At 44.2% G+C, this 24,812-nt stretch overlaps 2 protein-coding genes and 1 pseudogene across 2 annotated transcripts; all 3 read right to left on the bottom strand.

Annotated features, from left to right (window-relative positions):
• Positions 1 to 476: 476 nt before the first annotated feature.
• LOC120018518 (forkhead box protein G1-like) lies at positions 477 to 1,805 on the bottom strand. Its single transcript, XM_038961745.1, has 2 exons — positions 1,482 to 1,805; positions 477 to 1,448 (listed from the first exon to the last, which is right to left on the bottom strand). Exons 1-2 carry the CDS (start codon positions 1,803 to 1,805, stop codon positions 477 to 479), a joined length of 1,296 nt encoding a protein of 431 aa, XP_038817673.1.
• A 1,554-nt stretch (positions 1,806 to 3,359) lies between these two features.
• LOC120018389 lies at positions 3,360 to 4,216 on the bottom strand (annotated as a pseudogene).
• A 1,593-nt stretch (positions 4,217 to 5,809) lies between these two features.
• On the bottom strand, positions 5,810 to 21,264 carry LOC120018517 (DNA-directed RNA polymerase II subunit RPB9-like). The gene is made up of 9 exons (XM_038961744.1): positions 21,234 to 21,264; positions 17,113 to 17,338; positions 11,356 to 11,388; positions 11,118 to 11,172; positions 10,896 to 10,953; positions 8,099 to 8,124; positions 6,444 to 6,505; positions 6,022 to 6,076; positions 5,810 to 5,872 (listed from the first exon to the last, which is right to left on the bottom strand). Exons 1-9 carry the CDS (start codon positions 21,262 to 21,264, stop codon positions 5,810 to 5,812), a joined length of 609 nt encoding a protein of 202 aa, XP_038817672.1.
• Between the last annotated feature and the right edge of the window lie 3,548 nt (positions 21,265 to 24,812).

The following is a 24,812-nucleotide window of genomic DNA, read 5'->3' as shown; positions in this document are numbered from 1 at the left end:
CTTAACAGATGCCAAATAGTTGTATTTTTTACGACATCATTCACCATTATGAAACTATCTTACGGCATCTCTCATCTTGTGATGTATAGTTAGTATTATATTTTGAATTTTAATAGGCTACTAACGAAATGCTATCAAAGGAAAATACACGTTTTAAAATGATCTGAGCGCACCACAAATATTGCCCGTTATTCGTGAAATAATACATTATTCTAGGTTATTGCACTGAAAAAATTTGAAATGGTGAGTGGTGTTTTTAGTGATACATTTAGATGGAAATTGCACATTCACGCGTGATTGGCGATTATTTAAAAACGGATGATTAAATCAATGTTTTCTTTCCAAAGACAGATAGGACTATTTGGATAATAGCAAACTCACATCAATTTTGATCAATTTCGCAGTATTGGTAAACATTAGAAAGATACAATCCTTAAAGAGAAACATAGTTTCAAGTTTTTAATTTAAATAGAGAATTAAATATGGTCATTTCCCTGCATCCCAAGAAAGATGGGTGTTGAGTGTGCTCGTGCAACACACTGGCTCGTGTGGCTGCTTGGAGGAAAATAATTAGGGAACTCCATGCATAAACTCCCCAAGCAATCCGATGGTCCATTCTTTCCGGAGTAAATGTGTCCGGCTGGAGATGCCTTGGATGAGGGGTACTCCTCCTGGCACCATGCATTGAACGTCGCCGGGTGGGGTACCTGGTGATGCGAGTAAAAATAACTCGCTTGTCCGGAGAGCAGGTTAAAGGAACAAGGGTTAGGGAGAGACAAAGTGCATGGCAACGATGAAGAGGCGAATGTTGTGGCTGCGCTCATTTGGTGATGGCGACAGTACTGCGCGCCTCCACCCATGCCAACATAAGACGACTCTTGGTTTGTTTGGAAGAGTCGGTCTGCCCTAGCATTTATGGCACTCACGTGGTGTGACCGTTGAGAAAGGATCGAGGTGGCATAGTTGGACTGATGGGGCCCTACATATGACCCTGTGCCCGGGTGTGAGTGCGCAGGATGTTGAAGGTTAAGAAACGATGGCACCGGCCAATAAAATGACCCAGTGAACGCCTGCCCGGCGGCAGTGGTGGTCAAACGGGAATGCCGTTTAATTGCCAGCTTTGCCCGGGTGCCCGCCGTGGAACGGCACCGGTGTTTACCAGTTGTGCCATCTATGAACATGTTCTCGCTTGAAGGGTCAAGCATCCAGTAGTTGCCTTTGCCTGGGTCATCATAATGGCGAGGTATTTTGACAAAGCACTTGTTCAAACTCAGGTTATGTCGGATGGAATTCTGCCATCCTTGCCTATTTTCTCGATAGTAAGGGAAATTGCCTATGATGAACTCATAAATGCCGTTGAGGGTAAGCCTTCGCTCCGGGCTCTGGCGAATAGCCATCATTATCAGAGCGTTATAGCTGAAAGGAGGTTTCTCCGGTTTGGCTTTTCCCTCTACTCCTCCACATGTCTTCACCTCTCCAACTCTCTCGGTATCTTTTCCGTCTTCCCTTTTGCCATTTCTGGAGACTCGTTTGTCCTCTTGGACTGCGTATTCTTTATTGTCACAGTTTTTGTCTCTATTTAAATCATATTTTCCATCTTGAGCACAAACTTCTTTAGGCCTAGTAGATAGCCCCGAAGAAATGTGTTTTCTGGAAAGGAGCTTGGAGCATCCGGAAAGGATCCCATCCAGTGCGGCGCCGTCGTCACTCATCACTCCCTCTCGTCGAAACAGTAGGCTGCTGATGCTGAATGATGACTTGTTGACAAATCTGACAGGGGCTTTCAAATCCTCCATATTCAACATTACCCAGTTCCCACGGTCTCTGGCAGTCTGAAGAGAAGGAATGTCTAAATCCACGAAATAAGAAGCACAACGTATTTGCGAAAGACAAAATGCGCCCCTCGTTCGCTGCCAACTTCACTGACTGATCGATGAACTCACAGGTTCAATTATAACACTTCCGATGAGCGTGACACTCAAACCTCTCACCTGCGTCCAGCCCTCTTGTACTGCCTCTCTCCACTCCTTTCCATCTGTTTACACAATAACCTGGCAAACAGCCAATCAAAGACGAATTAGGTGAAGGTGTGTAAGTAATTCAGGAGGTAAACTCTTAAGGTAAGTAAACAAACAGAGAATTTAAAAGAGACATAGGTGCGGGGCAGCTTGTGCCGCCTTGACGTCTGCCTGCAGGGCATGCGGCTTCCTGCACAACAGTTGACAGGTAAGATTTGTTGTAACATCAAGGCGCACAGCATGAAGCTGCATTTATGTTTCACATTTGTCTCTTTTCTCCCCCTTAATCCTACACCATGCAATAGAAGTGTACACTTGTTTGGAATGTTGTGCCTTTAAAGATTGCTTACAATGTTGAAACATTTACAGGTAGGCCTACAAGCTTTTCTCCCTTTGACAAATTATGTTTTATTTGTTTTTTGTGTGATTTGAGAAGCCATCTCAATTAATTCCAAAAGCTTAAACTCATCCAGCACAACAAGTCAGGACAATATAATATTTTGGCCACCCAAAACTGAAATCCCATCCAGTTTTCTGTCAATAGTTTGTATTTGTTCAGCAGCATATTTTTTTGTATTTACTCTTAATGTGAGTTACTCTTACACCTTTCTCAGTTCTTATTTCCTAGAAAACTTTATAGCAGCACACTCATAGAAAAAGGAATAGAATAGTATGTGGACAATTTTATGTGAATACCAAAATAAATAATAACGTTTAGTCTAATATTTCTACTAAACAGATGTGTAACGGTCGTCCTGGAACGAAGGTGACCAAAACGCAGAGTGGTAAGTGTCCATGTTAATTTATTATAACAGAACACGAAAATACAAAATAACAAAGTGAATGTAAGAAACGAAAATCGAAACAGTCCTGAAAGGTGAAACAACACAAAACAGGAAACAACTACCCACAAACACCAGGTGGGAAAAGGCTACCTAAGTATGGTTCTCAATCAGAGACAACGATAGACAGCTGCCTCTGATTGGGAACCATACCAGGCCAAACACATAGAAAAGAAAACATAGAAAAAAAACATAGAATGCCCACCCCAACTCACGCCCTGACCAAACCAAAATAGAGACATAAAAAAGGAACTAAGGTCAGGGCGTGACAAGATGCATTTTACAACTTTAAAATTTGACCTCTACAATTACACTGTGAATGGGTGGCAACTTACAACAGATAATTTCTGAAGCTGCTTGCACATCAATTGCCAGGACCAAGTTTGGGAAACCCTGCTAGTATAGGCCATGGCTACGATGTTCTGGGTAATCTCTTCCACCAGCCAACTCTCTCTGTCTTTCGAACCAGTAGCAATTGAGTCTGTGGATGAGGTTATGTTCAGGGAAATTTTAGATGTTTTAGTGCAGCATATAGTCTCTCCCCAGGACATTCGGTGACCCTCAAGTCTCTGTGCCCAAGTAGGATAAATACAGGGTGCAAATGTCCCTGGGAAACCCCACACTGCAGGAGCTGTTTAACAGATTACAGGGCTGCTGGACTGGGGCTCTCATCTGAAACAGAGAAGCATAACCCATTGGTACCAATGCCTTACACCCTGTAAGGACCGGGAGATGGAAAGTCCAATATTGTGTTTTTTACTGTTGAAGTTGCCCATGAAGACAATGGCCAAAGAGTTGTGATTGTTGCCCTTGGTATGTGCACCCACAACACCCCAGCCACGGCCTTCATATACTGTGCAATCTCCCCCAATAAGAAAGCTGCAAATGCCAGAAAACAGTTATTATGCATATAGTATTATCCTAACTCAATGAATGATGGAAAATACCTGGAAAGGAGAGGTCACTCACTTGTATCCAATGTCATCAAAGTTCCTATCCTGCATATGCATTCTCTGTATGTGGATAAGCTGGTCCATACAGTATTGGATGCCCCCGCAGTGCAACACTGCCGTGTGGTGTATGACAACTCATTGAGCAGGATACTTGAGGGTCTCCCGGCATCGAGGGGCTGCTGCTCCCCACTGTCCTTGAGTAACCACCTCTACTGAAATGTATGCATATGGGTAACCAACCACAGTAAATCTGTACCATATCCAAACTGTAGACCTAACAATTCACTTTAGTTTACCCATTCATAACAAAGTATCATACCTAGATCTCAAAGCATCATCAGAAATCATTACCTTCCGACAGAACTCATATAGGTACTTCCTTACCAGTGACTCTTACGTCCATGTATTATACTATCCAGAATTGCTTTTGATTTTGTCGCTAGAGGTCATTGAAAAGAGGCAGTTTCCTTGACGTTCCTCAGAATAAGTGACTTGTTAACAACATATTGTTAAAGGGTATGTGGACAGTGTTTCTCCAGCGGGTTATTACATGTTCTGTGTACTTTCCTTTCATGTGCATGTGTAACAGTATAACTTTAAACCGTCCCCTCGCCCCGACACGGGCGCGAACCAGGGACCCTCTGCACACATCAACAACAGTCACCCACGAAGCGTCGTTACCCATCGCTCCACAAAAGCCGCGGCCCTTGCAGAGCAAGGTGCAACACTACTTCTAGGTTTCAGAGCAAGTGACGTAACTGATTGAAACGCTAGTAGCGCGTACCCGCTAACTAGCTAGCCATTTCACATCCGTTACACTCACCCCCCTTTTCAACCTCCTCCTTTTCCGCAGCAACCAGTGATCCGGGTCAACAGCATCAATGTTACAGTATAACTTTAAACCGTCCCCTCGCCCCGACACGGGCGCGAACCAGGGACCCTCTGCACACATCAACAACGGTCGCCCACGAAGCATCGTTACCCATCGCTCCACAAAGGCCACGGCCCTTGCAGAGCAAGGTGCAACACTACTTCTAGGTTTCAGAGCAAGTGACGTAACTGATTGAAACGCTAGTAGCGCGTACCCGCTAACTAGCTAGCCATTTCACATCAAAAACTGACACCCACGAAGCGTCGTTACCCATCGCTCCACAAAAGCCGCGGCCCTTGCAGAGCAAGGTGCAACACTACTTCTAGGTTTCAGAGCAAGTGACGTAACTGATTGAAACGCTAGTAGCGCGTACCCGCTAACTAGCTAGCCATTTCACATCCGTTACACATGCCAATCATATTACTCATGCTTTTCTCAATGACACTATTACACTCAATGGGTCTAAAACGCATTGAGAAATACACATTGGGAAATATACTGCAGTGGGCAAACAGATATGCCTAGATACAAAAAGGGAAGTCGAAGTTACACCACTAAAGAGGAACATTTCATATGCCCAACTATAAATGATAATACTTTTTTTACCTTCTATATTTTAGCTCTTTTTTTGGATGCAAGTATTGCAACAGAGATCGGGTCACACGATAGTGTAACAATGGAAATTCAGGAAACATTTCAAATACACAACAGTGGCATGCAAAGTCTTAGAGAAGTCTTTCAATCAAGTTTTTGAAAGAAAACAGAAGCATTTCACAACAAAAGTTTGTCTTTTTTAATTTCAAATAAATGTAAAAAGTACTAGAGCTAATACATTAACACAATTATGTCCCAACAGGTGTTCCTCCACAACATGGTAAGAAATGGCATTTAAATGGTCCATACAAATCTTAGCAGTTCCTCTACGTACACTCCAACAAGATGATGAAGATCTAACACACAAAGCTGGTATTCCTGTAAAGGTTTCTGATTTGGCAGACTATTTTAGGCCCAAACAACCATCAGTCTTTCTGATTTAAGCAACAGTGAACCCCAGTGAGACATGGTGGCCTGTTGGGCAACAGCAGAGACTGTGGATGCATACATCAGACCTCCTCTTCATCCTCCTCACTCTGTCCAGCGGTGTCCACAGTGAGGGGCTGCGCAGACATAGTACAGCCTCATGGCATCCTACATAGAAGATAAAGCAGTAACTTTCATATACACCACATACCAATGTCTCCATATAGCTCAGTGGACTCTAGAATACTTTGGTATTTCTAGATTTACCAACTATTTGGGGACAGTGGGTGTTCTGTGATGAACAATTAGCAACGTACCTCAGCCTTCATACTGTGTGACTGGAAAAACACTGCCACCTTGTGGCCGCACTTGAGAATAGAGGGAAGAGATCAATATTTTAGATTTATCTGGAAGGGAGATACCTAGTCAATTGTACAACTGAATGCATTCACATGAAATGTATCTTCCGCATTTAACCCAACCCCTCTGAATCAGAGAGGTGCGGGGGCTGCCATAATCGACATCCACGTCTTCGGCGCCCGGGGAACAGTGGGTTAACTGCCTTGTTCAGGGGCAGAATGACAGATTTTTACCTTGTCAGCTGACATTATTTTGAAATGATATAGATAGTTTGTGAATAGAAATAGTGTGGAGAAATTGCCTGGTTTCAGAGAGCTAGAGGAGGGAGATGGAGAACGAGGGTTTGTTTGAGTGTGTTTGTGTTGGCCACCCTCACTTTGGGCAGGGGTGATCCTCTGTCTGAGGTAGCGTTGGATCCTGGGACACATCTGCAATGATCTGCTCAGCTCACTGAGGAAAGAAGAGACATAGAGAAGAGACCAAGAAGAGACAGATACAGACCTGCCAACCCTGTCCAAGTTTTAAGAGTACCAGACCCGCGCGGCAAATTGGGAGATTCAACTCGAGCACATGCCGAATTGGGGTTTTCTTTTTCCCAGCGCTCGTGCGCGTGCTGTTTGTGAGTCTGATCGCAAGGTTTCTTTCTTGACAGCGTTCCATTTACACATATGGTGAAAGTCACTAACAATATCTAATTAGAAAGAACACACAAAGGGCCTTTATTCTTGGAGTTTTTTAAACATTTTATTAAACAAATAATAACAAGTTATTTGTTTAGGTACAAAATGTACAAACGTCTTATCCGCAATAAAATAAAAAAAACACTGTGATATGATAAGAACACATGTTTGACGCAGAGCATCAGTATCAAATAAACATGTTATCCATAATAAAAACGAAAAAGCTATGATAGGAAACAGTGGGTAGAGGAACGCTTGTCACCTCTCAAACAGGGCCAATCACTAGGGCCAGCTGACAAGTATTGGCTTTTTAGACACGGATCCTAATCAACACTAAAAGCAAACTCATTTTGAAAACATAAAAACAAAAACAAATGATAGCATCGACACAGACCGCAAACTGGCAACACAAAGCATAAGTAACAGACCGCAAACTGGCAACACAAAGCATAAGTAGGCTACCGCAAAGGGAATCTGAGAGTCTGGTGTTTCAGACTATGTAAAGGTGCCTATTGTATTTCTTTGCAGCGCGTACGTAATTTCAGATTTTCGAAATTGATAAAATCTAAAATCTAGTGCAAAGGCATTTTAGAAGCATTGCCTCTATAGCTAATACCGGACACTCATTCATTCTTCATCGCGCAGTCTTCTAAACTCCCGACTCCATTTAATGCCAAGATGTTTATATTTATTATTATACTTTTGTAAAGCTTTTTGTGACGTGGATCATGATTACAGTTACAGTCTATCAGGTTGCGTGATCCTCGTAATGTTACGTGAAAAACGCAACTAATGGGACGCAGAATTAAATGTATATCACACTCGCACAAATGCGACCAGTTATTTTTCCTATTAGCATTTAATTTATTTCACTAGCAAATTCGAGTGAACTGCTGGCACTTTAGAGCCCACTGAATGTCCATCTTATGTTCACTAACGTTAGCTTGAAACAATTACTGTTTACCTTTCCACAACACACGGAGTCGAAAAGGGATTTGTCCATGTGTTGACGTACAGCTGACAGTCGGTAAACTTAGCATCACAACAAACACCAGGTAGCTACGTCGAATAATGATGTATTAATTTCCATGTCCGTTGACACAAACTCCGTACATGTCTGTGTGTTGCAGCTCGAGAATCGGGATGTTAGATTTACTCAGTGGATTTATAAAAAAGCAGGCCCTATTCATTTCTGCGTGCTTTTAACTCGGATCTCGTACCTGCATACATGGACAGAGAATTGCGTAGTTGGTACGCAAAATGCGTGCATGTTGGCAGCCCTGCAGATATGAGACAGAGAGAAGATACAGATATGAGACAGATGTGAGACCGAGAGAAGATACAGATAAGAGACAGAGAGAAGAGACAGAGAGTGTGAGAGAGAGATGAGCAGTGCTTAATTTGAGCAGGATCCTGCACCTCTCAGATTTGACTTTATTTGTTCCGGCACCTATTTGCCCATATCCGGTACCTCTCGCGGCATGATTTATAAATTATTTCACTGTTCCCACTGTAGCCATTCTAATGAAAGCGATCAGCATTAAATCGAGTTGCCTCGTTATTTATCACGCACCCCAGAAAGACCATCATGTAAAAGTGCCGTGAACCTTCTATGTAATCCTCCTCTCCTGCCACACTGATTCCAGACCTGCTCTCTTATTTGTACATAGAGGTTATGGGGAGGGCCAGTGGCGTAAGTAACTGATCTTGGCACAGGTCTTAGTAGTGGTGGTCAGCTAGTGAAGAGGTCTCTAAGTAATATTGTCACGTAGCCTAGTCGTCTCCCTACTGAATTTAAATCGTGGGAAAGCCAAACATTTTTTTTAATAATAAAAGGCAAACGAGTTTGACATTTTAAGTCCAAAAATCCAGAGAAAGAAGGTGAATCGAACCCAGAACGAGCCAGAGAACTGTCAGTGCAGGACGAGAGGAGTGAGGGGTAAACTGTTCCTGATGGCGATGCTAATCCCGCCAGTTCAGCATCACCATCGGCACCTCCACTAGCTAGTAGGCCTATTAGCGAGTCAGACTCAGCGGGAGAGATGATACAGAAATGAGAAAGAGAGATGAGACAGAAAAGACAGATGGCCTAATTGCCCATGACAGAGGTTTATTTGAGTGTCTGAGCATAAGTGGTGGGAAATAGGGATCACCTACTCAACCTAGTGGGTGATCTTTTTTAAATGTATATTTATTTCACCTTTATTTAACCAGGTAGGCCAGTTGAGAACAAGTCCTCATTTACAACTGCGACCTGGCCAAGATAAAGCAAAGCAGTGCGACAAAAACAACAACAGAGTTACACATGGGATAAACAAGCGTACAGTCAATAACACAATAGAAAATCTGTATACAATGTGTGCAAATGAAGTAAGGAGGTAGGGCAATATATAGGCCGTAGTGGCGAAGTAATTGCAATTTAGCAGTTAACACTGGAGTGATAGATGTGCAGATGAGGATGTGCAAGTATAAATACTGATATAAATACTGGTGTGCAAAAGAGCAGAAAACCCCCCAAAAACAATTATGGAGATGAGGTAAGTAGTTGGTTGGATGGGCTATTTACAGATGGGCTGTGTACAACTGCAGCGATCGGTAAGCTGCTCTGACAGCTGATGCTTGAAGTTAGTGAGGGAGATATATGTCCCCAACTTCAGTGATTTTTGCAATTCGTTCCAGTCATTGGCAGCAGAGAACTGTAAGGAAAGGCAGCCAAAGCAGGTGTTGGCTTTGAGGATGACCAGTGAAATATACCTGCTGGAGGGCGTGCTACGGGTGAGTGTTGCTATGGTGACCAGTGAGCTGAGATAAGGCGGAGCTTTACCTAGCAAAGACTTATAGATGACCTGGAGCCAGTGCGTTTGGTGACGAATATGTAGTGAGGACCAGCCAACGAGAGCATACAGGTCGCAATGGTGGGTAGTATATGGGGCTTTTGTGACAAAAAGGATGGCACTGTGATAGACTGCATCCAATTTACTGAGTAGAGTGTTGGAGGCTATTTGTAAATGAGGCTATTTGTAAATGACATTGCCGAAATCAAGGATCGGCAGGATAGTCAGTTTTACGAGGGTATGTTTGGCAGCATGAGTGAAGGAGGCTTTGTTGCGAAATTGGAAGCCGATTCTAGATTTAACTTTGGATTGGAGATGCTTAATGTGAGTCTGGAAGGAGAGTTTACAGTCTAGCTAGACACCTAGGTATTTATAGTTGTCCACATATTCTAAGTCAGAACCGTCCAGAGTAGTGATGCTAGGCGGGCGGGTGCGGGCAGCGATCGGTTGAAGAGCATGCGTTTAAGAGCAGTTGGAGGCCATGGAAGGAGTGTTGTATGGCATTGAAGTTCGTTTGGAGGTTTGTTAACACAGTGTCCAAAGAAGGGCCAGATGTATACAGAATGGTGTCGTCTGCGTAGAGGTGGATCAAAGAATCACCCGCAGCAAGAGCGACATCATTGATATATAGAAAGAAAAGAGTCGGCCCGAGAATTGAACCCTGTGGCACCCTCATAGTGACTGCCAGAGGTCTGGACAACAGGCCCTCCGATTTGACACACTGAACTCTATCTGAGAAGTAGTTAGTGAACCAGGCGAGGCAGTCATTAGAGAAACCAAGGCTGTTGAGTCTGCCGATAAGAATACGGTGATTAACAGAGTCGAAAGCCTTGGCCAGGTCGATGAAGACGGCTGCACAGTACTGTTTTTTATCGATGGCAGTTATGATATCGTTTAGGACCTTGAGCGTGTCTGAGGTGCACCCGTGACCAGCTCGGAAACCAGATTGCATAGCGGAGAAGGTACGGTGGGATTCGAGATGGTCGATGATCTGTTTGTTCACTTGGCTTTCGAAGACTTTAGAAAGGCATGGCAGGATGGATATAGATCTATAACAGTTTGGGTCTAGAGTGTCTCCCCCTTTGAAGAGGGGGATGACCGCGGCCGCATTCCAATCTTTAGGAATCTCAGACGACACGAAAGAGAGGTTGAACAGACTAGTAATAGGGGTTGCGACAATGGCGGCGGATCATTTTAGGATGAGAGTGTCCAGATTGTCTAGCCCAGCTGATTTGTAGGGATCCAAATTCTGCAGCTCTTTCAGGACATCAGCTGTCTGGATTTGGGTGAAGGAGAAGCGGGGGATCTATGCATCTGTGTTATTGACATATATGCAGATGTTGTCTACTTCTTGTTGATAGTCACAGTTCCTGCACTGTCAAGATACACACAACAGTCAAAAATATCTACTACATTCATGCATTTACTTGTTTAAACAATTTAATGCCCAAACACTTCCAAACCAATAAGGTAGTGCATGAAACTAGCTAGCTAAGCCATTTGGAGTGGGTATGAATGAACATCAGTCATCACACTTACTGCATAGAGCAGGATGCGATTCTCCTTGTCTTCTTTGGGATACAACATGTTGTTGTTGAAACAGAATGGAACAATTTTGTTATAACATTATAGCTAGGTAGACTATCCTGGTCCTGTCAGAGAAGAAGACTGCAACAAAATATAATACCTACTAGCTAGTCTTTAGCTAGCAGGCATAATGTTATCTAGCTACTACTAACTTAGTTATGCATCTTCTAACTTCTTTAGAGCTTCTTACCATTCTTGACAAAATCGGATCCCAACGAATCCTCTATATTCATTTGAATTTGTTTACAAATACAATCTACTAAATAATATCATAACTCAATTTCAGGCTATCAAGCTAGCTATCTAGCATCAGCGTCTCGTCAGCAACACATAAAGGGTTTTTCCGGTTCACGGAATTTCAGAAACGTTCTAAATAAAAGTTCCCCACTTATTAGTAGAAACGTGTCAATAACCTGTATTTATTAATGATATATGAAAAATAATTGTCTAAACATGAACAATTATTCATATTTGTTCATATTTAAGTGGCATTTGCATTAAATTGCGGTCAAATAAATTCCCCAAATGTGAATCACTGCATATGGAATACATGATGGCTTATAGAGCAAAAATTATTCTGGGTGCCGCAGTAAAATTATTGTAGGGAATACTGAGTAGGCTCTGTCTATAGAATGTATATATGGTGTCATTTCATGGGGCTCTGAATAATACGGAGTGTTGCTGGCCTTTTACTCCACCCATTCCATTGGCAACAGTGCAAATTACTGTATATGGAATACATATTGGCTTAAAGGGCAAAAACTATTGTAGTAAAAGTAATGTAGGCAATACTCAATAGGGTCTGTATATACTCAATAGGTAAAGTATATACAGTACATACAGACCAGGACTACCCCAAAAGAAACACAGTGTCAACAAACACAGTGTCATTATCTTCAGTAGCAAAAATGTCATGCCTTCGAGGCCCCCACAGATGAACCCAAACATGGTCTCCTTTAGTGAGCTCAATCACACTACCAATGCTGGCTACCTGGCAACAATTGTCTGGCAGGCTGGTATGGTATGCTGAGACAACCCGCTGGCCATTCTTTAAGATACTACACTGGGCACGCCCGTAGGTGGACATAGACAGTGTGAAGTGGTACAAGCCAGCTAGCGAGCAGGTGAATTTCCCTGTGTCAGTACTGTAGCCATCTCCCTCATTGACCAGGATGTTGGCAAACTTCAGGTACCTCTGTGAGTTGGGTAGCTGTCACAGATGTTAAGTTTGGCTGTGAAGGCTACAATCTTTCCTAGAATGGAAGAATGAACAGAGAGAGAGAGAGGGAGGGAGAGAGAGAGAGATCAGTCCAGGCCTAGGGCATTTGATGCATACCCAAAGATTTGCCAATAACATACATACAAATTCTTCCCTTTCACAGCAATTAGTTTGGCTGTGAAGGCTACAATCTTTCTTATTATGGAAGAGAGAGAGAGCGAGAGATCATTCCAGGCCTAGGGTATTTCATACATACTCAAAGATGGATTGGTGGGTTTGGGTTCTGTGTTCCAGAATACAATATAGTTGTGTAGCTCCCTTTCACTGTAAAGATTTGTCAGGGACATTCATCATATGCCATATACAAATGCATTGGACTATTGCATACACACAGAGATCTAGGATATATTGTATATATATATTTCTTATACATTTCACATCATAGCCCTCTTAAAATACAACTATGTAGGTGAACAAAGGATACATGACATTCATTTACAAAGATTACTTGCACAACTAACCTGTATTTCATAAGAAATGTAGTTAGGTATTTAGGTCACTATTGTGTGTAGGTTAGTACCAGGCTTAAGGTTTCCATTATTGTCTCCACAGCCAGGTTCAAAATCCATGTGCAACTACAGCTGATGATGAGTTTACTTCTATAGAAAAGATAAATGCGTTGAAATGGAGTATAGGCAAATTAATTGTTGTTGTGTTAGAGAGTCATATGTCATTTCATTCTGTTAGGTTCTAATTTTTCAGAGTAAATAACTCACGGACACTAGAAAAGCTTAGCCAAGTTTAATTCTTCCCAAAGTGTCGACACAGCTGTGTCCAGACAAAGACATGTTCCCACCAGGATTGGTGCGCTATACTCGGCCTTGTCTCAGGATGGTAAGTTGGTGGTTGAAGATTTCCCTCTAGTGGTGTGGGGGCTGTGCTTTGGCAAAGTGGGTGGGGTTATATCCTTCCTGTTTGGCCCTGTCCGGGGGTATCATCGGATGGGGTCACAGTGTCTCCTGACCCCTCCTGTCTCAGCCTCCAGTATTTATGCTGCAGTAGTTAATGTGTCGGGGGGCTAGGGTCAGTTTGTTATATCTGGAGGACTTCTCCTGTCTTATCCGGTGTCCTGTTGAATTTAAGTATGCTCTCTCTAATTCTCTCCTTCTCTCTCTCTTTCTTTCTCTCTCTCGGAGGACCTGAGCCCTAGGACCATGCGTCAGGACTACCTGGCATGATGACTCCTTGCTGTCCCCAGTCCACCTGGCCTTGCTGCTGCTCCAGTTTCAACTGTTCTGCCTGCGGCTATGGAACCCTGACCTGTTCACCGGACGTGCTAAAAAAAACAACTGACATTTACTCCTGAGGTGCTGACTTGCTGCACCCTCGATAACTACTGTGATTATTATTATTTGACCATGCTGGTCATTTATGAACATTTGAACATCTTGGCCATGTTCTGTTATAATCTCCACCCTGCACAGCCAGAAGAGGACTGGCCACCCCTCATAGCCTGGTTCCTCTCTAGGTTTCTTCCTAGGTTTTGGCCTTTCTAGGGAGTTTTTCCTAGCCACCGTGCTTCTACACCTGCATTGCTTGCTGTTTGGGGTTTTAGGCTGGGTTTCTGTACAGCACTTTGAGATATCAGCTGATGTACGAAGGGCTATATAAATACATTTGATTTGATTTGATATACACCACTTTGGACACTCCTCCTTCTCTCCAATCTTTACATCTTACGGTTTCACAGGAAGAGGATAATAGGGTAATAAACCATCATTTCTCCCTTCAGGAGATCTGACCTGACTTCAACCCCTCCTTCACCTAATCCACAGATTTCCATCCGAGTTCCCCTATAGCAATGCTGTGACCTCCTCCCATCCACCCAACACTTTCCAAAGCCATCTGTCTTTCTACAGAGAACCATTAACCTCTGACATATAAACCAGTCTCTTCCACTCCTTTATATACTATGCTTATGCATATAACAATGTTCAAAGTTTACCCCGAATCCAACAATTCACATGCATTAATGAACTAGCTGTTGTAAAATATGAATTATGTCTGCATTATGAATGTACATTTGGAAAGAAATCTCATTACATCAAATATATTTTTAATGTATACAACAGTAGTTAGTTTTACCTGTGAACATCTTGCAGAGGTGGTGTTCTAAATATTCTGACTGGTTTGACTACTTGGCTGCTTGCAGACAGACATGTAAAGGCGGGGCTAGTTTTTAAGGTGTGCAAGATGTAACCAGAATGAAAGCTAGAATAAAACTATAAAGCTTGGAGATGATTTGCGTAAATTCCATTTTGATAATTAAGATAAGAGGAGAATGTGGTGTGTTTGAAAAATGTACAGTTGTAACAACTATACGCCATCACAACATGTACTGTATATGCAAAGTGTGAGCAAAATAAACAGGAGTTGAACTGCACCTTTGAAAAAAGGTGTATTGTCAAGCAGGCATATCACAATGTCCTCTGTTATCACCAACATTCTTGAGATTCTTTTCAGCACATTCAACACTCTAATAACAATAGCAGAGTTTTTGTCAGTGAAGGGGGTAAGTGTTGACATTCAGGAAATGTGTTACGTCATTTGATGCAGGGATGAAAAGGAGATTTTGGAGTCCCCAATCTTTTTAGTTGCACATTTTCTATCAGAAATATATTGTCAAATATCAACCTAAAGTAGTAGAACTCTGCCCCAAGTAAGTAAAAGGGAAGTGGACAAAAAATGACAATTGGACAAAAAATGATTCAGACAGGAAACAAAAGAGCAGATGGTGAGCTATGTTTCTGGATGAATGAACCAGTACAACAGGTACTGTTGGCAAAATGTGTCCACTGATAGTCAAACATGATGACAACACTCGGACTCAACTACATTTTCACAAGATTGATACTGACAAAAATGTCAGAGGACAAAACAATTTGCTTGGTCCTCTAGTTGTAAAAAGAGTATAGCAGGTGTCTATAAAGGGGTGAGGTACACAATGATGCAAACAGGCGTCGCTAATGTGTTCTTACCCTAATAAACCGGTCAACATCAGGACATGGCAAGGTCCTCTCCACTGTGGAGACTGTGTAGATATCACATAGATGGTATAGAAAACCATCTTTGTAGATACCATTCTGACTACATAACCTCATGGCTCATGACCTCTCATGTCATGTCTCAACACATCTGTGTCTGAGGGTTGATATCATGATTTTGATTGTGACCATCGGGGGGGTTCTTGTTTATTCATGTTCGGTACGTATTATGTCATGTTTCATGTTTTGTATGGACCCCAGGAAGAGTGGCTGCTGCTTTTGCAACAACAACAAAAAGAACCATTGACGTACATACTGTTAGGTTCTAAATAAACCTTATAACATGTCACGGACGATTAGTAAAGCTCAAACCAAAATTATTCACCCATTGAGTCATTCAGCTACAGAAGACAAAGACCATATTCACACATGCACTGATATTTAACCCTTTCTCCTATGCTGAGCCCCTCCTTACACATCTGAACCAATACACCTCTGTTGATATCCAGAAAATTAGTGATATATGTTCTTCCTCACTTCATCTAACCTGACCTCTGCCCAAATTCCTCACTCCTCTCCAACTCACAGCTGTCATGGTGACTTGTACCAGACTGTGTCTCTTCTCCTCCCATAGGATCCCTGATGGCTAACAATAACATATCCTGACATAATGTAAATGTTATACATTACCCTCTCTCCCTCAGTGAAATTAATAAGTATATTTCATGATTTCAAAAGTTAAGAAATCGAACCCATCAATACGATGATGTCCTATAGTTCACTGAGATAAATCAATCAGGCAACTAGGTTAATACTATAATGCTTTAGCATATCAATCAGTGGCTTCTGCACAGGTGCGTGATTGGAAAATCAATCAGTGAGGCCATTAAACAGGTTGGCTGGCAGTGGCCGGCCCTTTCTCTGCCTGAACCACAGGAGGTGTACTGTGGGGATTACAGTGCTGTGACTGATGTTGCGTTTGAGTGGACATGGCTTTCCTGCTGCCTGCTGCTATATATATCTCCACCACACCACTGAGCCTTTGATCCCAGGGCTAATTCCCTTGAATTGTCCAAATCCACTCTGACGAGAGTGACAGCACACGCTGGGAGAGAGAGAGACAGAGAAATAGAGAAATAGAGAGAGAGAGAGAGAGAGAGAGAGAGAGCGAGAGAGAGAGAGAGAGAGAGATGTGGTGGGGGCACAGCCTACCTAGTGTTGACTGAAGGAGTGAAACGTCTCCTCAGCAGACTGCGTGTGAGCAGCCGCACACTTACACTCACTGAGCCAATGTAACAGTGCACAGTGAACGCCGGGCTGTATGGTGTGCCTGTTTCATGTTCCCCAGATCTTCTGCACTGTGTGCCCACTTGGCGGAGGGACAAGCAGGCCTGGCTGACGTCACCCACCCAGCCCCCGTAATCGAAAGAGACGATAATCCCACAATCACACTACTGCAAAGCCCTGCCCGTGGAGAGAGAGAGAGAGAGCGAGCAAGAGGGAGGGGGAGGGGTAAAGAGAGAGGTGGAGAGAGAGAAAGAAAGAGGTGGAGGGAGAGAGGGTGAGGGAGAGAGGTGCAGAGAGGGGGTAGCTGTTAGACAGAGAAGCCCGGAGGCTGTGGACTAGTGGACACATGTTTCTTGTCTTTTAGGTCAGTCCCGTGTTGACCCACAGAGAGAGCGACCTTACTGACCACAGAGTCTCCACCGTCAGAACCCCTCCCACGTGGACCCCATCACAGCCCATCCAGGCGTCGCCCTGGAGACCAGCTGCTCTCCTGAGGGGCCGGCGGAGGGAGAGTGCTGTAGGAGCTGCACCCCTCCGTCTGCACCACATCCTCTGCCCCCTATGCCCACTATGGGAGTGACCACCTTGGAAGGCGTGGAGGTCTGCCAGGATGGGGAGGACTTCTGCCGGACCACAGAAGGGTAAGACTCTTCACTGATTGTGTGTGTGGATCACACATGTATGCAGTGATGCTCTAGTTATAGTTGATGAGGACTGTTATGGAGATGTTGGCATGTGTCAGGATCTCATAGTAGAGTGTAGAAATTATACTAAGAAAGCACCAGTAGCAAAGTGTATAGATAGTGTGGGCTTGATGGTTTGGGGAAGTAGAGAGTCAAACCGGTGAATGGGTGTGTCTATCAGTAGTGGAACTGAAAATGTTTGTGTTATTTGTGGTCTGTCATCAGTTTACACATGGTGATTTGTTCCTGTTTCCTGCCCCCAATCATCCCATGCTACCGTGAAGTGAGTGACTGTGTTAGCTTGTAACTGACAGGCTGGCAGAGGAATGTTCAGGAGGCAGAGAGGAGATTACATCTAGGCTAAGCCAGCTGAAAATTTTACGTCACATATGACACACAAACAGCTTAGCCATGCACATAGCACAGATACTATGTCAATAACATATCAAAAAATGATTTGGGTCAAAACCATGGTATCTTTTAAGCTGAAAACAATTTCACAGAAGACTGGACATGACTGTAAAAGTGGTTTATGCAGTTGTTCTGCTGCTTTGAAAGAGTCTCTTACAGCCCAGCCTCATTAGAACGAAAGACATGTCAACAGGAGTGAGTGAGGGCCACAGTGACAGAAGGCCATAATACTAGACTGGCACTGGGAGGAGCGGTGAGGGTTGGGAGACAGATATTCAGTCCCTCTCAATCATCTGGCAGCTTGTTTGGAAAACATAAACAGATTTAAAGAGGATATAACTCAGGCTCATACAGTGAATGTGAAAATAAGTTTCTCCCTAATCACATGATTTAACAGTGTTATCTAACATGGAAGTTGAAGGCCATAGATCCCCAGGTTAAGAAGGGACAGTCGAACCAGATGGGGGGTGTGTCTGTGTGTGTGTGTGGGGGGGGGGGTGTTACATTTCACCTGGATCTGACCCATGTATGGCAGATGACTCTCAGGGAATGTGTCTGTTTGGCCATCAGAGGATAGCTGGCATCACAGGGAAGTCATATGGGCTTTTAGCATGGAGGCTCAGCTTTGGACGCAGCGAAATGATGGCTACATTCTGCCAATCCGTCACATAATGAAACAAAGATGGACGAGGACATATTCTATTTTTATATGATCAAACCGCCCTGGCAGCCATAAGCAATCTAATCTGAAGCTCAGCGCTCAGTGCTAAGTGTTTGTGTGTGTGTGTGTGTGTGTGTGTGTGTGTGTGTGTGTGTGTGTGTGTGTGTGTGTGTGTGTGTGTGTGTGTGTGTGTGTGTGTGTGTGTGTGTGTGTGTGTGTGTGTGTGGGTGGAGGGGCCATGTGAAAGTGGCGATTAAGCTCACCACAACTGGGATTCACTCTGGTACCTCAAAGACCAGCCCCAGCCAATCAGTTATAGCACTGACCCCTCTGGCCAAAGAAGGGCCTGTTTCAAAGTGATAAGGGACATGTAATGCGGCCTCCATTTATGGGCATGAGGGGCTAGAGAGAATTATGCTGAGAAAACCAGATGTGGTTGTCATGAGGTACACTAGTGAATATGTACTTAGAGAGGTCATTGGGGTGAGTAATTTCCTGCTGTCCATTTGTAACTGGGAAGATGCTTGAGCCAGTTTGGCAAGACCAGAGTGTCAGAGACAGTGTGTGTATTGTACTAGCACCAAGTTGGTCTCACTGGGAAAGGTGCGTGTTGGTTGATGAGAGGGATAAGGGGAGCATCAGGAAGAGGGAGGGAGGGATAGAGGGAGGGAGGGAGGGATATAGGACAAGCACGCATCTGTCAACAACAGCTGTGTGACTGCAGGATGTCCAGAGCCTGCTGGTTGAAGTGACAAGGCTTCTGAGCATCGTGAGAAAGTTAATTAGTCATCCAGGTAAAAACATGATGATCCTTCAAGGTTGTGTCTGGTAAACACAGGGAGGGTTCCATATACGGGAGAAATCTAGGGTTTACTCTGGTGCCAGGATAGCCAAACTAGGGTTCAATCAGTTCCACCTGATCCAAGGTTTTCTGTAGGTCAATAGTATGTATTCCTCTCTGAGACACTTGTGCATGCAGAATTGTGTATGTGTACAGTGTAGTGTCATGACTTCGGCCTGTTGGGTGGGGGTCATAAAACACCCTTTCCCTCTCTTCCCCCCACCGGTTTATGACCCCATAAATACCTTTCCCCTTCTCTCTCCACTCTACAAAAATTGACTTTTGACAATCCATTGTTACCACAGAGAGAGACTTTGCAATACAGTAACATCAAAAGGTTGGGATTGGAACAATATTTCTGTAATCCAACCAGTTGAAAGTATCCGTTGGTACTTAAAGAATATGATGTCAGATCAGTTGTTGTCTGGGACATTATTACCGATGACAGGACAACATAAATTGTATCTTGGAAAGTCTACACATCCTAGTTATCAGATTCACATGGAATTGTTGTGCAATTTAAATGTTTAAATATGAAACTATTTGTGAAAAGATTAAATGTAATTTTAGCCTTCTAAATGAGATAATTGTTTTCATAAGTAAACTATGCTCACTCAGTGGCAACACCCAAGTGAACAGACATTGGTTGGAGAGGGATGAAACCCCTCTCTTCTCTTCTCTTCTACGTAATGAAATTTACCGGAGACCAGATCACGTGAAGATGACGATCACCATGCTGGAAGGATGAATTTCTACTAGACCAGCCAGAATTCAGCGCGAGCTGATTATGGCAAAATGGTATGAACTCTTATTCACTAAAGAAGAAGTGATACATCCTAGAAGTTGATTTGTCATCTGCAGCTGTAAACGTACGTGGCCTAGGAAAGGACAGACAATCTCCTGAGAACGACAGGGTACTTCAACGTATCCGCTCTACAACACTACGACCAGAAATATTCTGCAAAGGACAATGGCGATCTCTGCTGGGCAAACCAGTCTTCCATCTTCGAACCACCTATCGAAGCGCAGCTCAGTGTAAAATATATATCTTGCCTTTTCCTTTTCAGAATGAGCAGTTATTAGAATGATTCTGTATTTACGGTAGCATAGCTTCTCAAGGTCCGATAGAGACCCAATCCCCTTTGTCCCTCAGTCTTCCCGCTCTTTCATTCAAACCCAACCCCCTTTCTTTGTGTAACCAGCCGTCATATCGGTTTCGTCCGCTAGTGTCACGCCCTGACCATAGAGAGCTTCTTATTCTCTATGTTGGTTGGGGCATGACAGTGACTAGGGTGGGTTATCAAGGTGAATAATGATCTATGTTGGCCTGGTATAGTTCCCAATCAGAGACAGCTGTTTATCGTTGTCTCTGATTGGGGATCATATTTAGGCAGCCATTTCCCCATTGTGCTTTGTGGGATCTTGTCTATGTATAGTTGCCTGTTAGCACTATTGTTAGCTTCACTTTTCGTTTTGAGATTTATTGTTTTTGTTTTGCTGTGAGTTTCACCTAGTAATAAAAAGATGTGGAACCCAGATCACGCTGCGCTTTGGTACACTCAATATGATGAACGTGACAGAAGATCCCACCAACAACGGACCAAGCAGCGTGCCCAGGAGGAAAGCCAGGAGTGGAGGACATCCTGGACGTGGGAGGAAATTATGGCAGGAGATAGAAGCCTGCCATGGAAGCAGGCGGAGGCAGCGAGGGAACAACAGCGACGACGCCAGGGTTCGCGGCCACGACGCAAGCCCCAAAACAGCCCAAATTTCTTTGGGGGGGGGGGGGGGGGGGGCACACGGAGTGGTCGGCGACGATGAGGGGTGACTCAGAGACCGAGGAGGAATATTGGGACAGATTGAGCGAGGAGTGGGAAGTGAAAGTTGAGGGGAGTGAGCCAGAGCCAACTCCCCATACTCACCGTGGGGAGCTTGTGACCGGTCAGGCACCATGTTTTGCGGTGATTCGCACTGTGTGTCCAGTGCGCATTCACAGCCCGGTGCGTTCTGTGCCAGCTCCTCGCACTTGTCGTGCTAAAGTAGGTATCTGTCCAGGACGGGCTGTGCCGGCTCAGCGCGCCTGGTCTCCAGTGCGCCTCCTCGGTCCAGGATATCCTGCGCCGGCTCTATGCGCTGTATCCCCAGTGCGCCTTCACAGCCCAGTGCGTCCTATACCTCCTCCCCGCACTCGCCCTGAGGTGCGTGTCACCAGTCCGGTGCCACATGTACCGGCCCCACGCATCAGGCCTCCAGTGCGCCTCCACAGTCCAGTACGTCATGTGCCTCCTCCCCGCACTCGCCCTGAGGTGTGTGTCACCAGCCCGGTAACCACCAGTGCCAGTCCCACGCATCAGGCCTCCAGTGCGCCTCCACAGTCCAGTACGTCCTGTGCCTGCTCCTCACGCTCGTCCTGAGGTGCGTGTCACCAGACCGGTACCACCAGTGCCGGCCCCACGCACCAAGCTTCCGGCGACAGTTCCCAGTCCAGAGCTTCCGGCGACAGTTCCCAGTCCAGAGCTTCGGGCGACAGTTCCCAGTCCAGAGCTTCCGGCGACAGTTCCCAGTCCAGAGCTTCCGGCGACAGTTCCCAGTCCGGAACCTCCTGAGACAGTCCGGAACCTCCTGAGACGGTCCGCGGTCCGGAACCTCCTGAGACGTTCCGCGGTCCGGAACCTCCTGAGACGATCCGCGGTCCAGAACCTCCTGAGACGGTCAGCGGTCCGGAACCACCAGCGACGGTCAGCGGTCCAGAGCCTCTAGCGACAGTCTGCGGTCCAGAGTCTCCGGCGACGGTCGGCAGTCCAGAGTCTCCGGCGACAGTCTGCGTTCCAGAGCCTCCAGCGACAGTCTGCGGTCCAGAGCCTCCAGTGACAGTCTGCAGTCCAGAGCCTCCAGCGGGGGTTCCCAGTCCAGAGCCTCCTGCGAGGGTTCCCAGTTCGGAGCCTCCAGCGACAATCTACGGTCCGGTTCCTCCGGCGACGACCCACGGTCCGGAGCCTCCGGCGACGATCTACGGTCCGGTGCCTCCGGCGACGATCCACGGTCCGGAGCTTCCAGCGACGATCCCCGTACCAGAACCGCCATGGAAGATGACGTATCTGCGAGCGGAGTGGGTACTTCGCCCCGCACCGGAGCCGCCCCCGACGGTAGATGCCCACCCGGACCCTCCCCTATTGAGTCAGGTTTTGCGGTCAGAGTCCGCACCTTTGCCCCCCAAAGGTGTACTGTCACGCCCTGACCATAGAGAGCTGCTTATTCTCTATGTTGGTTGGGGCGTGACAGTGACTAGGGTGGGTTATCTAGGTGAATAATGATCTATGTTGACCTGGTATGATTCCCAATCAGAGGCAGCTCTTTATCATTGTCTCTGATTGGGGATCATATTTAGGCAGCCATTTCCCCATTGTGCTTTGTGGGATCTTGTCTATGTATAGTTGCCTGTTAGCCCTATTGTTAGCTTCACGTTTCGTTTTGAGATTTATTGTTTTTGTTTTGCTGTGAGTTTCACCTAGTATAAAAAGATGTGGAACCCAGATCACGCTGCGCTTTGGTCCACTCATTATAATGATCGTGACAGCTAGGGACTTTTTATTTTATGACATGATTTGTAATCGATGTATGATCCATCCTGTGTATATGTAATTCTGTGTGATTATTTAGGTGTTTAGTAAATAAATAATTATGCCAATTTTTGTATTGCTGATTCAACTTGCTAACCAGGGTTCGTGAAGATAACCAAGAGTTTTACGACGTTCAAATGAGACTGAGTAAGGTGATGATTAATAATTGACTCCTATTGATATAAAAGATCTTCAGATCTTTAAGCGTTTATTCGGAGACAGCAGCTCTATAAACACTGTTCCGTGGTGCCCCAGGTTATTAACAAGTGAATTGTTGATGGTTTAATTCAATCAAGTAATCAATCAAACGTTTGGTAAACGATTTGATAAAAGAACCTGCCATATAATTGAATCAGTTAGTCAGAGACACGACACAACCTAGATCAACAAGGCACTCAGGTTAATTAATTTCGAATTCCCAAATAGCCTATACAGGTTTGATTTATCATAAACATTGATTAAATCATTAAAATGTGCTTTTCAGAGCTCATTTAGGACTACTCAGTACTGAATGAAGTCCCGCCTCCAGCGGGAATCCCATGTGGCTTCGTCCTTAGGGACATGTGAACCTGGTGATGAATGTACTATAACATTTAAACTACTGTTTAAATTTATGATAATCCAGACAATCTCAATTGATTTGATATCATCGTCTCATTCAATTTAATAAGTTAAATTGTCGAACATACCTTTTCAGGTTCTTCCAAGTAAATTAGACATTTTAAACATTCCCATATTAATATAGATGAACCAACTTCTCAGGTTAATTAAAATGTAATTCCCAGATAGCCGATCCAGGTATGATTAATAATTATCATTGATTAATCAATTTGCTTTTGCAAAATTCTATCACGTCCAACTCCCACATTACTGATACAGTACTGATGGCTCATTAACGTCTATAAATAGATTAAAATATTTGCAGCTTCCAATGAATTCCAAACCCAAACCTAAACTTAGAAAAAATAGGAACATTTTTCCTCTAAATTTTTCAAATAATGTGCATGTTATTAGAGGTGGTCACCACTCCTCTGCCAATTAGTGAACCTCCACCCATAAAAGGATTGATCTCTGACCTCAGCAGCGATATCAACCCTAACTACAGTTGAAGTCGTAAGTTTACATACACCTTAGCCAAATACATTTAAACTCAGTTCTTCACAATTCCTGACATTTAATCTTAGTAAAAATTCTCTGTTTTAGGTCAGTTAGGATCACCACTTTATTTTAAGAATGTGAAATGTCAGAATAATAGTAGAGAGAATGATTTCTTTCATCTTTTATTCCTTTCATCACATTCCCAGTGGGTCAGAAGTTTACATACACTCAATTAGTATTTGGTAGCATTGCCTTTAAATTGTTTAACTTGGGTCAAACGTTCCGGGTCGTCTTCCACAAGCTTCCCACTGTCACGCCCTGACCATAGTTTGCTTTGTATGTTTTATGTTTTGTTTGGTCAGGGTGTGATCTGAGTGGGCATTCTATGTTGTATGTCTGGTTTGTCTATTTCTATGTGTTTGGCCTGATATGGTTCTCAATCAGAGACAGGTGTTTTGCATTGTCTCTGATTGGGAACCATATTTAGGTAGCCTGTTTTGTATTGTGGGTTGTGGGTTATTGTCTATGTGTTAGTTGCTTGTGTCTGCACTATTAATTATAGCGTCACGTTCGTTTTGTTGTTTGTATTAGTTTGGTTAGGTTTTCTTCTTAAATAAATCAAATAATGTATTCACTTCACGCTGCGCCTTGGTCCTCCTCTCTTCCACATTACGACGATCGTGACACCCACAATAAGTTGGGGGAAGTTTGGCCCATTCCTCCTGACAGAGCTGGTGTAACTGAGTCAGGTTTGTAGGCCTCCGTGCTCGCACACGCTTTTTC

Source organism: Salvelinus namaycush, chromosome 23 (genome assembly GCF_016432855.1).
Source record: "Salvelinus namaycush isolate Seneca chromosome 23, SaNama_1.0, whole genome shotgun sequence".
Classification (NCBI taxonomy): Eukaryota; Metazoa; Chordata; class Actinopteri; order Salmoniformes; family Salmonidae; genus Salvelinus; species Salvelinus namaycush.
The sequence above is the reverse complement of the archived record's forward strand: the minus strand, read 5'-3'. Positions and strand labels throughout refer to the sequence as shown.

Bases quoted from the DNA above. Each gene is read 5' to 3' on its own strand.
- LOC120018518 (XM_038961745.1), bottom strand. From the start codon at position 1,805: ATGTTGAATATGGAGGATTTGAAAGCCCCTGTCAGATTTGTCAACAAG. The intron at 1,449-1,481 runs GTTGGAGAGGTG...GGAGGAGTAGAG, and splicing joins ACGGAAAAGATACCGAGAGA to GGAAAAGCCAAACCGGAGAA.
- LOC120018517 (XM_038961744.1), bottom strand. From the start codon at position 21,264: ATGGTGCCTGACCGGTCACAAGCTCCCCACG. The intron at 11,389-17,112 runs GTCGCTCTCTCT...AAATGAATATAG, and splicing joins GAGACTCTGTGGTCAGTAAG to AGGATTCGTTGGGATCCGAT. The intron at 10,954-11,117 runs GTAAGTGTGATG...GTATCTTGACAG, and splicing joins ATCGCATCCTGCTCTATGCA to TGCAGGAACTGTGACTATCA.